General features: G+C 36.4%; 1 protein-coding gene across 3 annotated transcripts in view; it reads left to right on the top strand.

Annotated features, from left to right (window-relative positions):
* Nucleotides 1-14,300, top strand: part of FAM76B (family with sequence similarity 76 member B) — a 217,547-nt gene that overhangs the window by 74,599 nt on the left and 128,648 nt on the right. For all 3 annotated transcript variants that reach the window (XR_012474351.1, XM_074216526.1, XM_074216527.1), the window contains exon 10: nucleotides 9,782-9,842. Coding sequence is in view for 2 of the 3 variants with exons in the window: in XM_074216526.1 (XP_074072627.1) it covers nucleotides 9,782-9,805 (24 nt within the window). In the remaining variant the exon portion in view is untranslated. The remainder of the gene's footprint in view (nucleotides 1-9,781; nucleotides 9,843-14,300) is intronic.

Here is a 14,300-nt window from a genome sequence, read left to right as displayed (position 1 = left end):
CAATTTTCAAAAAAAAAAAAAACAAAACCAAGCTATCAGCAACCATAAGAAAAAAGTTTCAAAATCACTAATACTTAGAGAACTGAAGATGAAAGAAACTTTGAGGTTCTGCCTTAGACATATTAGATTGAAAAAATGACAATAAAGGAAAATGGTTAATGTTGGAAGAGTTGTAGGTAAATAAAAACACTGATGTGCCTTTGCTTGAGCTGTGAATTAATCTCATTGTTCTGGGAACCCCACCTCCTAAATCACTAAATTATAATTTAATCTAAGTCCTTTGATCCAGTAATACCCTTATTATTAAGCCTATAACCTTTTCTGTTCTCAGAAATGAGACGAAAAAAGAGGGGAAAGGACCTATATGTTCACAAATATTTATATAATCTCTTAATAAAAAAGTATTAGAAGCAAAAGGGGTACCCAGGGGCAGCTAGGTGGTGTAGTGAATAAAGCACTGGCCTTGGAGTCAGGAGTACCTGGGTTCAAATACGGTCTCAGACACTTAATAATTACCTAGCTGTGTGGCCTTGGGTAAGCCACTTAACCCCCATTTACCTTGCAAAAACCTAAAAAAAATAAATAAAATAAAAATAAAAATAAAAAAACAAAAGGGGTACCCACCAACTGAAGAATATCTGAACCAATGATGGTACATGAATATCATGGATATTATCTTGTCATAAGAAATGATGAATCTATCTGAAACCATTGACAAGCATTATATTCAATGGGGAGAGGCTAAAGGCATTCCCAATAAGATCAGGGGTCAAACAAGGGTGTCCATTATCACCACTACTATTCAATATTGTATTAGAAATGTTAGCATCAGCAATTAGAGAAGAAAAAGAAATTGAAGGAATTAGAATTGGGAAGGAAGAGACAAAACTCTCAGTCTTCGCAGATGACATGATGGTCTACCTAGAGAATCCCAAGAAATCATCTAAAAACTACTGGAAACAATTAGCAATTTTAGCAAAGTTGCAGGTTATAAAATAAACCCCCATAAATCCTCAACTTTTCTATATATGTCTAGCAAGAAACAGCAGGAAGAGCTAGAAAGAGAAATCCCATTCAAAGTAACCTCAGACAGTGTAAAATATTTGGGAGTCTATTTGCCAAGACAGACTCAGAATCTTTTTGAAAACAATTATAAAACACTTCTCATACAAATTAAATCAGATTTAAATAACTGGGCACATATCAACTGCTCATGGATAGGGAGAGCTAATATAATAAAAATGACAATTCTACCAAAACTAAACTATCTGTTCAGTGCCCTACCAATCAAAATTCCAAAAAATTACTTTAATGAGTTAGAAAAAATTGTAAGTAAATTCATATGGAGAAATAAAAAGTCAAGAATTGCCAGGAGCTTAATGAAAAAAATGCAAACGAAGGTGGCTTAGCACTACCCGATCTAAAATTACATTATAAAGCATCAGTCATCAAAACTGTTTGGTATTGGCTAAGAAATAGAGTGGTGGACCAGTGGAATAGACTAGGTGTAAAAGCAGGAGAGGAGTATAGTAATCTGCTGTTTGATAAACCCAAAGACTCTGGCCACTGGGATAAAAACTCCCTCTTTGCTACCAATTAGATGATTTCGATTACATTAAATTAAAAAGCTTTTGCACAGATAAAACCAATGTAATCAAGATCAAAAGAAAAGTAGTAAATTGGGAAACAATCTTTACAATTAATGATTCTGACAAAGGACTCATTTCTAAAATATACAGAGAACTGAGTCATATTTTTAAAACAAAAAGCCATTCCCCAATTGACAAATGGTCAAAGGATATGCAAAGGCAATTTACAGATGAGGAGATCAAAGCAATCCATAGCCATATGAAAAAATGCTCTAAATCATTAATTATTAGAGAAATGCAAATTAAAGCTTCTCTGAGGTACCACCTCACACCTCTCAGATTGGCCAGTATGACCAGGAAGGATAATGATCATTGTTGGAAGGGATGTGGGAAATCTGGGACACTATTACACTGTTGGTGGAGCTGTGAACTCATCCAACCCTTCTGGAGAGCTATTTGGAACTATGCCCAAAGGGCAACAAAAATGTGCATACCCTTTGACCCAGCAATACCACTACTGGGTTTATACTCTGAAGAGATGAGGAAAAAGGGTAAAACCATTACTTGTACAAAAATATTTATAGCAGCCCTGTTTGTGGTGGCAAAGAATTGGAAATCCAGTAAATGTCCTTCAATTGGGGAATGGCTTAGCAAACTGTGGTATATGTATGTCATGGAACACTATTGTTCTATTACAAGACAGGAGGGATGGGATTTCAGGGAAACCTGGAGGGATTTGCATGAACTGATGCTGAGTGAGATGAGCAGAACCAGAAAAACACTGTACACCCTAACAGCAACATGGGGGTGATGTTCAACCTTGAAGGACTTGCTCATTCCATCAGTGCAACAATTGGGAACAAGTTTGGGCTGTCTGCAAAGGAGAGTGCCAGCTGTATCCAGATAAGGAGCTGTGGAGTTTGAACAAAGTACAAGGACTATTCCCTTTAATTTGGAAAAAAACCCAGATATCTTATTGTCTGATCTGTTTACCTCTGAGAATTCTGTTCTCTTTAAGGATATGATTTCTCTCTCATCACACCCAATTTGGAGCAAGGTACAACATGGAAACAAAGTAAAGACTAATGGAGTGCTATCTGTGGGGGGGTGGAAGCAAGATTGGGTGAAAATTGTAAAACTCAAATAAAATCTTTAATAAAAAGAAAGAAATGAAAGGGATAGGCACAGATAAATCTGGAAAGACAAATAATCTGGTGCAGAATGAAGTGAGCAGAAATAGGAGAACAAATTATTTAATAACAGCATTATTTTTGTTGTTTAGTCATTCTGTTGTGTCTTATTCTTCATGACCCCACAGACCATAATACTACAGGATCTTCTATCCTCCACTATCTCCCAAAGACTGTCCAAATTAATGTTCATTGCTTCCATAACATTTATCCATCTCATCCTGTTCCATTCCCTTCTCCTCTTGCCTTCAATCTTTCCCAATATCAGGGTCTTTTTCCAATATGTCTTGTCTTCTCGTTATGTGACCCAAGTAATTAAATTCCAACTTCAGTATTTGTCCTTCTAATGACAAGTCTGAATTGATTTAGGTATTGACTGATTTGCTCTTTGTTGTCCAAGGGATTCTCAAAAGCCCTCTCCAGCACCAAAATCCTCAGGTGTTGATTCTTCATTGCTCAGTTTTCCTTATATTCCACATATATTCCATATATTTCCTTATATTCCTTATATTTCACATCCGTGAATTACTACTAGAAAAACCACAGCTTTGACTATATGGACTTTATCAGCAAGGAGATGTCTCTTCTCTTTAGCATATTGTTCAGATTTGCCATAGTTTTCCATCAGGTTGAAAGGGTCTTTTAAATAGATGACTATAGTCATTGTTTATAGTAATCTTTGAGCCCAAGAATATAAAATCTGACACTATTTCCATTTCTTCTCCCTCTATTTTCCAAGAAGTGATGGGATTAGTTGCCACGATCTGAGTTTTTTACATTTTAAGCTTTAAGCTAGCTTTTATATTTTTCTTTCACCATGCTACTGGGGAAATGTTAGGGACTGTTGTGTGTGGGAGTGCTGTGAACCTTCATTGCCTGGTGTCCTTGAGCACCAGGGCTTTGTTTTACTAAGTGCTACTGGAGTGGGAGTGGACCAGGGACTGGAGAGGATATTTAAGCACTTGTATTTGGCTTGATGGAGATCTTGGAAAACTTGGAGAACTTGTCTCCCTTGTCTCCCACCCCCTTCAACATTGGCCTGGGTAAGGATAGGCTAGCTGACAGGAATCTAGCACATCCTGAGCACCGGAACATAACAAGGGAAAATACCCCAAAACTTTGAAAATTTAAGAATTCTAATCAATGCAATGACCAACCAGGATTCCAGAGCAACAATGGCAAAGAGATGATAGATTCAAGGTATAGAATAAGACATGTATTTTGGGGGGTCACAATCAATTTAGGAATCATTTTAGCTTTACTATATACATATGTATTTAAGGTTTTGCTTTTTCTTTTGGGGGAGGGAACAAAGGGAAGATAAGTGAGACTAATTATAGGGTTGACAAAAATAAAAAACAGAAAAGACAAAGTTATAGAAAAGGAGGTCATTGAGGCATTAAAAAATCACTGATGAGAAAAAAGGAAAATCAGAAGGAAGCTATTAAAAACAGGATTTATTACATACTTAAAAGGCAAGCATACACAATGGAGATTCATATGATCCTTTTTTCTGTGCTATTTGTAACTGGAAATGTTCATCTCATTTGATGTTAAGTTTAGAATTAGAATAAATAATTATAACATTTGAAAAAATACAAACTGATATCAGTTATTAAATTCATAGTGCCATTTGTGGGAGAATATGGAAATGAATGACTAAATAAAACTCTGGAAGTTTTGAATTGGTCTGGTGATCTTCCCTCTTCCCTCTGTGTTTACTTTATGTGGCTCTTCATGGTGACTGATCTTCTAGGAAAGACAGTCATAAATTTGCCTGGGGGATAGTGTTACCATAAGAATCTGCTTCTGAACCCATGGGATAGATAGGAACATTGATGATTTGTCCCACAGATTCATAGCAATCTTTTTTTACGTGGTCCAGTACTAAGGCCCTTAACTTTTTATTACTTTTTTTTGTTACTTTTAATTAATTGTGCTATAAAATGATGCTAGATTTGTTGGGAATATTAGCAGGTGTGTTTAAAGCATAGTGAGAGAAATCTTTTATGTTGGTCTTTAAAGTCTAAGCTAATATACCTAGTCAAATCAACTCCTTGTTATCAATGAATAGACTATATATATATATATATATATATATATATATACACATACATACATGCACACATATCACACATATATGCATATTACTTGGACTTCCTTACATACTCAGACTCAAATTCTGAACTCTAACTAGGTCAAGACCAAAATGTATTGTAATCAGGCAAAGAGGATGTGAATATGTATGCTTGAACTGACTCTTTTCCCCTTCAGTGCTTCAATGTAAGTCTTTAAATTGAACATTAAAGGAGAGGAAAAAATTGTTCACATATCCCTGCCCCTTCAGATACAGGTACAGGTACAGGTACAGGTACAGGTACAGGTACAGGTACAGGTACAGGTACTGGTACAGGTACAGCATAAGAACAGAAAAGAAGAAAAAAATTACCAGTGAAGTGGACCAATAATTTAGAGTATTCAATATTCAAGAAGGAAGGAAGTGATAAAGCCTGTGATCTCATAAGCTTATTTTCAAGTGACCAGAGTATGGATAATAAACAAGGTAAAACAAAGAACTTAATGTAAGAATTAAATATCATAGAATAATAGGAGGCTTGTCTCTGATCTAGGATGATACCATATTCTGTCTGGGACTACATCCTCCAAAAGTCTATTTGAGTTCAATGAATAATGATTTCACCCAGTAGGGATATGAAGAGACAGAAATGGATGAGAGAGTTGGGAAAGGAAGTGGGAAAGAAGTAATGGCCCTGGATATGGGGACTACTGAGGCCTGTATTACTCCTATTGGATCTGACATATTGAGGCATCTCCCTTCTGATGTCCATGTCAAGTTGTTGAGCTTTGATGTGATTGTGCTTTTGAGGCTCTACTTTTCTTATTTCGGGAAGTAGAATCTGGAGGACACATCAAGAGCAAGGTACAAAACCTTCAGTGTTCATTTGATTAATGATCATGCTGATTCAGCATCAGGCGGGGACAAGCTGGACTTGAAACCCTAGCATTCTTAAAGGATAGAAGATTTTCAGGAATTATATAGTAAGAATATATGCTAATTATTGTCATAGTCCTTCCTTGTTCCATTGTTCATTCTTCCCAGAGCAGTTTTTAAACTTCTAAAATACCAAACATAGATGGATGTTGATAAATAGGTCTCTGCTTCATAGGTATCTACATTCCCTTGTTGCTTTGGAGTACAATTATTTCTCCTTTCACTGCTTCACAAAGGTCCAAACTCCCAAAGATGATTATGAATGGATATACTTTATTTAAAAAGATTTAAAAAAGGTTGTTAGACTACTATTGCATATTAATGAAAAATAAGGACGTTTATGAATCAGAAAAATGGAAATATACTGTCTAATTTAGATGATGATCAGTGGAGGGAAAGAAAAAAGCAGTAATATAATAATAGTATGTTTAAAAACTACTAGGACAAAAGAATGAAATGGATGATGAATTTGGGATTTTAGCTGTTCTGCCATTTATTGGAGATAAGGTATGGGATAGCTATTTTTTCCTCTAAAAAGGTACTCAATGTACAATATGAATCAGGTATGAGATATCTCTTTATTTTCTCTACAAAAAAGAAATGCTTAACTCACATAAGACCCAAAAGCATAAACTGACAAAAAAAAAAAACCCCTTAAATCTATGTAGTAACAATATCCATTATGTCCCTATCGTGTGAAATCGGCTAGTTCTTTTCTGTTTAAAGGCATTAAAATTGTCCTTGATACTTAATTGTCTCTGATTAAGGGACCTAGTATCTCCAGCCTCTCAAATTCACATGGTTGACTCCAAGACTGGGTATGTCCTTCTTGGGATTACTATTCAGGAAAATATATAGGAAAGGAAACAGAGAAGAAAAGAGTTAGAGACCTTGCAATCCCGACTCAGCTCATGTAGTTGAGCCACTGTTTTAATTGCCACATGCTAGTAGTGCACTATTTCTTTCAGGGTTGGGAGAAAAACTTGAGTTCACCCTCTATATCTTTTCAGAGACAGACGTAAATAGTCTTGACAAGTTCAGTTTGAAGAAAAGAAGAGAAGAAATGACAAAGGGTGTATTACTTCCTTCTAAAGATCTACTGAGTCTTTAACTCTTTTTTTATTTTTTTAATAAAAATAAAGATATTATTTAAGTTTCACAATTTCCCCCCCAATCTTACTTCCCTCCCCCCACCCTCCTACAGAAAGAAATCTGTCAGTCTTTACTTTGTTTCCATGTTGTACATTGATCCAAATTGAGTGTGATGAGAGAAAAAATCATATCCTTAAGGAAGAGACAAGAAGTCTAAGAGGTAACAAGATCATACAATAAGATATCTGTTTTTTTTCTAGATTAAAGGGAATAGTCCTTGAACTTTGTTCAAACACCACGGCTCTTTATCTGGATACAGATGGCACTCTCCTTTGCAGACTGCTCAAAATTGTTCCCTATTGTTGCACTGATGGAATGAGCAAGTCCTTTAAGGTAGAACATCACCCCCACATTGCTGTTAGGGTGTACAGTGTTTTTTTGGTTCTGCTCATCTCACTCAGCATCAGTTCATGCAAATCCCTCCAGGCTTCCCTGAAATCCCGTCCCTCTTGGTTTCTAATGGGTGTTCCATGACATACATATACCACATCTAACTTTTTTTGTTAAGTGGTCAATAAGGAGTTGATTCATAAGCCTCAAAGTTCTGGAGTTGTTCAGTGCTCTAGGAATATGACCAGTCAAAAATATGTGTCCAGGGTCTCAACGCCCTCTCCACCCCCCAAACACCTATGTACCGAGTTAGCACAAACATGGTGGGCCAGAATCAGGCAAGGTAGCTCTCTGACTCCCTTGCTAACTTTTTAACTAAGAAGAGACATGACTGTTAGCACCAATCAAAAACAATGAAACAAAAGAAGAAAAGTAATAAATCAAATTTAGTAGTTGCAATGTAGGAGATTTTTTCCCAAATAAAAAGAGAATGCTGGATTATCAGGTTTTCTTTTCATTGTACACTACTGTGTGTACAAGAAAAAAACCCAAGAGAAATCTAGCTATTTCCTTTTCTCCCATCAGTTCCAGAGCAATTCTCTCAGAATTTTCTGAAGTCTATTTTCATGACCACTTTCCTGATTTGGAGTATAATTCTATCTGATTGCAATTAAGGGGACTAGATAGAATCAAGAGGAATATCTATTAGGGAATTAACCTGCTTTAGTTACAGTATCTACTTACTCATCCATCCATCCATCTATCCTCCTATCTGTTATTTATGTGTGTGTGTGTGTGTGTGTGTGTGTGTGTGTGTGTGTGTATATATATATATATATATATATACATCCAGTGATCCATCTGTTGCCCATCCATTTCTTTATCAGCCTATCTTTTTATATTCACCTCTTATTTTTCTTCTATGTATTTTCTCTTTTCTCCTCACCTCTTTACCTCCTCTCCACCTCTTCTTCTTTCCTCCTCCTCCTCCTCCTCCTCCTCCTCCTCCTCCTCCTCCTCCTCCTCCTCCTCCTCCTCCTCCTCCTCCTCCTCCTCCTCCTCCTCCTCCTCCTCCTCCTCCTCCTCCTCCTCTTCTTCTTCTTCTTCTCTCTCTCTCTCTCTCTCTCTCTCTCTCTCTCTCTCTCTCTCTCATAGTCTGGGAATTTGGTTTTCAAGCAGAGTTTGGTGCCTGTGTGACCTATTTGGAAGAAAGGAGTATTGTTGGTCAGGCTGAGATTAAAATCAGGTAAATTCATTATAGAGCTGGGGTTAAGCATTTGTCCAAAGACAGAGGCTCACAAAGGAATAGGTTAGAGTAGCAGGTTATGGGATGGTCATAGATAGGGATCAAGTTAAACAGAAGTTTGAGAGAGGATTAGAATTCCTTTCTAGAACACCAAAGCAAAATAGATGCTTGATCTTGGATTTTTAGCTGAGATGGTTCAAATCTTCCTCGATCTAATATTATTCATGAAAGAGTAGCTTCAAGAAAGAACTTGAATTTGTTAAGAGAGATGCTAATCCTCTTAGGTTAGTGACCAGTATTACCCACTAGAATGGAAAAACCTCAACTCTCAAAATTGTGTCTGAATATAAAATAATTCCTTACTAAATTAATCCATACAACAACTTTTCCCCCCTCAAGTTGGACAATAGTAATATATTCTTTAGGTACATTTGGAATTCAGCAAGAATAGTGGATGAAAACTAGAAAAGGATAAACCTGGAAATTTCCTCCATGGACCTCAGAACACTGATTTCTCTGGGTCCTCAAGACTGTAACAAAAGGTCTAAAAGTTCATCTCTTTTGTTGTTTTGTTTTAATAAGTTTTATGGATCTTTTTTCTTTATAATACAATCATCCTTCCTTCCCCCATTTCTAGATTGAATCCTCACTTGTCACAAAGGAAAATAATTAAACAAAACCATCCCAGACTGAAGCCTGGTTTGTCCCCAGGGCCTTCACCGGGCTCTAGAAATATCAAGACTTGAGTCATGAGTCACCATAATAATCAAATAGAATTTAGAATATTATGCTATTACTTCTCCACCTCCACTGTAGCAATCCTACCTCTGACTGTGTTATGTTCATCACCTACCATTTAAAACAATTCTAATGGTTGCAGATGCAATAGCACCAAGAGTAGTAAGAATGGAAAAGACATTTGCTTATCTGCATTTGGAATCCACATAAATAGTAATTGACTGATAATGCCAATATTATCCACAACTTAAAGATGCATTGATTACAATTTTTATCATATCATTTTAAAAAAAGGTAGATTTGATTACATTGCTTAAGAAGGTAGATTTAGAGACCTTGTGAAATTTCCTTTCTTGACTTCTCAGAAAAATAGATTTATAACTAAGTGTAAAATTCTAGAATCAGAGGATGCTAGAACTGGGAGGGGCCCTAGAGATCATCTGATGGTCATTTTCCATACATTTAACATGAATAATGATAACTTTATAAGGTAAGTATATATATATAATTTTCTCTTTTACAGGTGAAGGAACTGAGATTCAGATAGATGAAGTATCTGATCAGGGTCACAGCTACTACTGAAGGTGAGATTTGAACAATGGCTTTTTTGACATCAAGTCCAGTGTATTTCAGAGAGGAGAAGTGATGTGTTGGTGAGTTAGGATGAAAACCCAGGTCTCTACTTCCCCTTCCCTTGTACCACCACTAAGCCACCACAGACTTTCCTGAGGGTAGAAATGTGGACTAGCTAATTTCTTGTGGGTCCTTCCAGAAAAGTACTTCCTTGACAGGGAGCATACCTCCAAAGTGCAGGCAAAAGGGGTGTGTGTTTGTGTCTGTGTGTGTGTGTGTGTGTGTGGAGAGAGAGAGAGAGAGAGAGAGAGAGAGAGAGAGAGAGAGAGAGAGAGTGACTAAGCTTGTGTAAGTGGGAGGCAAACACCCCAGATGGCTAGAAATATGCTAATATTGGACAGCATTCGTGATGACTGGTATCCTGAGTGTAAGACAGGTGTTTTCTCAAAGGAAAAATCATCAAACATTGTGTTTGCCTGTCCCTTTAGTTCTGTCTTTTGGGGGTCTGTGGTGCCACAGTTCCATGTAGATATATGCTGTAAGATATGGGATCCTTAGATAATCTACAATCTATGTCCTAAAGTTTGGAAAATGTATTAGCACTAAAAATAATCTATATTCATAATAAGTTACATAATCAATCTATCAATACACATTTATTGAGTTCCTATTATGTGCTCTAGGCTAGAGCTGGGGATGCATAGCTAAAAAAAAGAAAAAAGGAAAATCTCTGATATCAAGGTGCAGACATTCTGTTGGGGGAGTCATGTACAAAGAATTGTATACAAAATGAATAGATATGTGTAGCCTTCATAAACTCTAGGGATTCATATTCTAACTCCCACTCACAGAAGATGAGTTTTGAGTGCCTAGAGGTTGACAATATTTCAATTTCAATAGCATTTATTTTTTAATTGAAACTTTATTTTTCCAATTTCATGCTATGGTAGTTTTTCAACATTCATCCATTTGAAGATTTATGAGTTATACATTTTTCTACCACCTTCCCTTCCCTTCCCCTTCTTCATGGCAGTGAACAGTCTGGTACAAATTGTATACGTACCTTTGTGTTGAACATATTTATGATTTAGTCATTTTTCTGTAAGAGGAATTAGAACTAAGGGAGAAGAAAGAAAACCGTGAGATAGGAAGGAAAAAAACATAAGAGAAGTTTTAAAAAATAGACATAGTATGCATTCAGATTCCATGATTTTTTTCCTCTGGATGTAGATAACTCAAAATCATTTATTAATACTAAACTAAGTGTTGGGGATACAAAGAAGAAAAAGATATAGCCCCTGCCCTTGAGGAGTTTACAATCTAATGGAGAAAGACAATACAGAAAGGAAACTGAAAATGGGGTTGTGAGATAGGGTGTTACATTAAAGGATACCCTGCCTGGAAGGATGATGTTCTGTGGAATTAAGTTAAGCAAAATGATGGAGAATGGAGTTCCCAGAGAGGTTGTGAGAGCTTTTCAAAGGAAAGCTTTGGAAGTTTAGTGCTCCATCCTCTAGTCCTTCAATCAGAGGGCAGAGAAAAATGAGGGTTGAGAGTTGAGAAGGTGTAGAGCATCCAAACCTGAGCCAGTCTTCAAGATGGTGAGATTTCAGGAGATCTGTTTATTCTGGAGAGGAGGGCATATTGTTCTATGGAGTGAAAGCTATCCTTTGAGGAGTAAAGGATGATTCTCTAATGCCTTTGGCTAGAACCCCCACTAGTCATGTCTCTCTATGGGTATCAGATGAGAATCAATTTAGTCAGTCAACCTTAGTTTTTGGTATAAGGGGGGTTTTAATAAATCAACTCAGTAAGAATAGTTGGTATAGTTGGTACCTCTACTCCCTCATGTCCCATCTCCAAAGTCTATGACACAAACTCCCATAAGAGAATAGTTCTGCTGTAATGTCCATTTTTGAAAATACACATTTGTTCCAATGTGATTGATATAATAAGAAACACTTTGAGCGTAGCTCAAATTTTGAGTTTGCTTCTGTGAAATTCCTTTCCTGAGAAAAGCTGAGAATGCAGAAAACTGTACCACTTCACAATTATTTACAAGCTGCCACCACTTCCAGAAGCTTCAGGTCTTTATCAAGGTAAAACCCTATTTATTGGATAAATTTTGGTGTTGTGCAAGCTGTGAGCAGAAAGGAGCTGCTTCCCCCACCCCATTTTGCCATAGTCAAAGACTTCGCTATTTATTGTAGAATTTATAATGATTTAAGATGTATAAAATTGTGCTACCAATTTTTATTAGGTACCTATCTTTTTTTTAATGACAGTGATGATATTTTGAGTGTTGGGCCCCAGGCCCTATTTCTCTTATAAGCTCTGTGATTTTTTATTTCATCATTTTGCATAGCACAGTGCTTTGGAGATATGTATATGTTATGTTAGAACTGATTAAACAAGATAAAGAGAAAAAATGGGCTCAGTCTAAGAGAATATCTTTGGCAAAAGGGTTACTGACAACTGGTTGCTAGGCAGCCTTTTATTCCATTTTGAGGGTGGGGGGTTTCCATAGGCTCTTTGCTGGTTCCTTATGGGGTAGTCTAATTTGTTCTTGGCTAAGATAATGCAGACACTGCTGCCAGATGATCTGGGAGTACAGTTTAAAACATTAATGGGAAGTGGGAAGACCCTTTCAAACTAGAAGCTTTTCTTCTATTAAAATTAAGAGGGGAAGGAGTTCTGGTCAAAGCTTAAACAGCTATCTTTACTCTTCCTTTTCTCTATCCCAGATGGTTCTTCCTTAAGGATGTGTTGGAAATCATACTTGCTCCAGTTTCTGGAATTTTTTCCCCTAGCTAACTTGATTCTTTGACTTGGTCCCAGAAGATAAATTAGGAGAAATGGTTGGTAACTGTAGAGAGGGTCCATGAAAGGGAAAAAAAAACTTCCAGTTAGGAGTATCCCTAGAGGAATGAGCTGCCTCTGGATGCAGTGAGCTCTCCTTCAGTACAGGTGCTCAAAGACCCTTTGTTCATGGTATTCTCACTCACTACCTCTAGTCTAGATGAGGTCCCTCCCTCTCTGAGATTCTGTAACCCAACCTATAACTTTCCTTCTATTCCACAAGAATAGCACAAGAAATTTTGTTAAATACTTTGCTAAAATCTAGTTAAATTATGTTTGTAATAATCATTTGACATTATTGGAAAAAGGAAATGAGGTTACTCTGACATGACCTTTTCTCAGTGTTCCTGTTAGTGCTGACCATTTCCCTCTTTCAAGGTTCTGATCCTTCAGAGACAGTTATGGTCCATGATTTATTGAGAAATTGTATTGTTAGACAGGAAAAAAGATTTTAGAAGTAGAATACCATGAATCTAAGAACGACAGGAATCTAGATCCCCCTTTTTTACTTTTCATCAACTTTGTAGAGTTCCCATAATAATTTATACAATCTTGTTTGTTCTGTTGATCATACTTCCTGATTTCTTTATTAGAGGAATAGAAAGTTTCTTCTTCAGTCAGAGAAGAGACCAAGAGATCTGCCCTCTGCCTTTCATCTCCAAAGTCCAGTGATCAAAAAGTCTGTCTAGAACAAGGCTCTTGAGAAAAACTCTGGGATTCACATACTTAAGAGCACCAAAAACATTCTTAGAGTTGTCCTCAATCACAGGGATACTCCATCTATATTCTAAAATTAATCAGGTCCACTAGTTTATTCCTCTTTATGGTTTTTTTTGCTTGTTGTTAATTGGGACATTTGTGCTATAGCAACACTTTCATACTCCATAATTTTTCAAAGATCACTTAGTATTCTTGAAAAAAAGTTCATCCAATAGATCTCAAATCTATAATGTCTTTCCAATTGCCAATCCTGATTCCTCCAAGTATTTCTTTATTTAAAAGAAAAATTCATGGCTGATAAATGTTAATATCTGGAGAATTAAAGCTAATTAGTCAGCAAGCCTAGATTATGTGATTCCCTTAATCATTCACTACCTTCCTGCCATTAATTGTTTTCTATCCTTCTGATCTTCTCAGTTACATTTTTTGGACATAATGAAATCAGGAGATAAAAGTAAAGTAGGAGTAGAAAAGCCTAAATTAAGTAGATTAAGGCTGAGAATAGGAATTGGAGATCACAGGATAAGAGTTTGAAAGGATATTAAAAGTCATCTGGTCCATCTACCACATTCTGTAAATGAGGAAACTGAAGCTTGAAACTGAAAGTTTAAGTGACTTCCTCAAGGACATACAAAAACCAAGTAGCATATCTGGTTCTTTATTCCAAAACCAATGCTCTTTCCACAGTATGTTCCATACTTCAATCTACCGTAGCATCCTAAAAATTAATGAATTATTTTTAAAAATAGGGTGGGTATGATATTTTATGCATATCCAAACTCTTGCTGTCTTTTTTTCAATATAATGATTTCCTTATAATACCAAAAATGCCCCATGTCCTTCCCCCTTCAAGGCAGAAGAACCATCTGTATTGAAAGTAAATTTTGGGG

This window comes from Macrotis lagotis, chromosome 1 (genome assembly GCF_037893015.1).
Source record: "Macrotis lagotis isolate mMagLag1 chromosome 1, bilby.v1.9.chrom.fasta, whole genome shotgun sequence".
Taxonomy (NCBI): Eukaryota; Metazoa; Chordata; class Mammalia; order Peramelemorphia; family Peramelidae; genus Macrotis; species Macrotis lagotis.
This window is presented reverse-complemented; position numbering and strand designations above follow the sequence as displayed.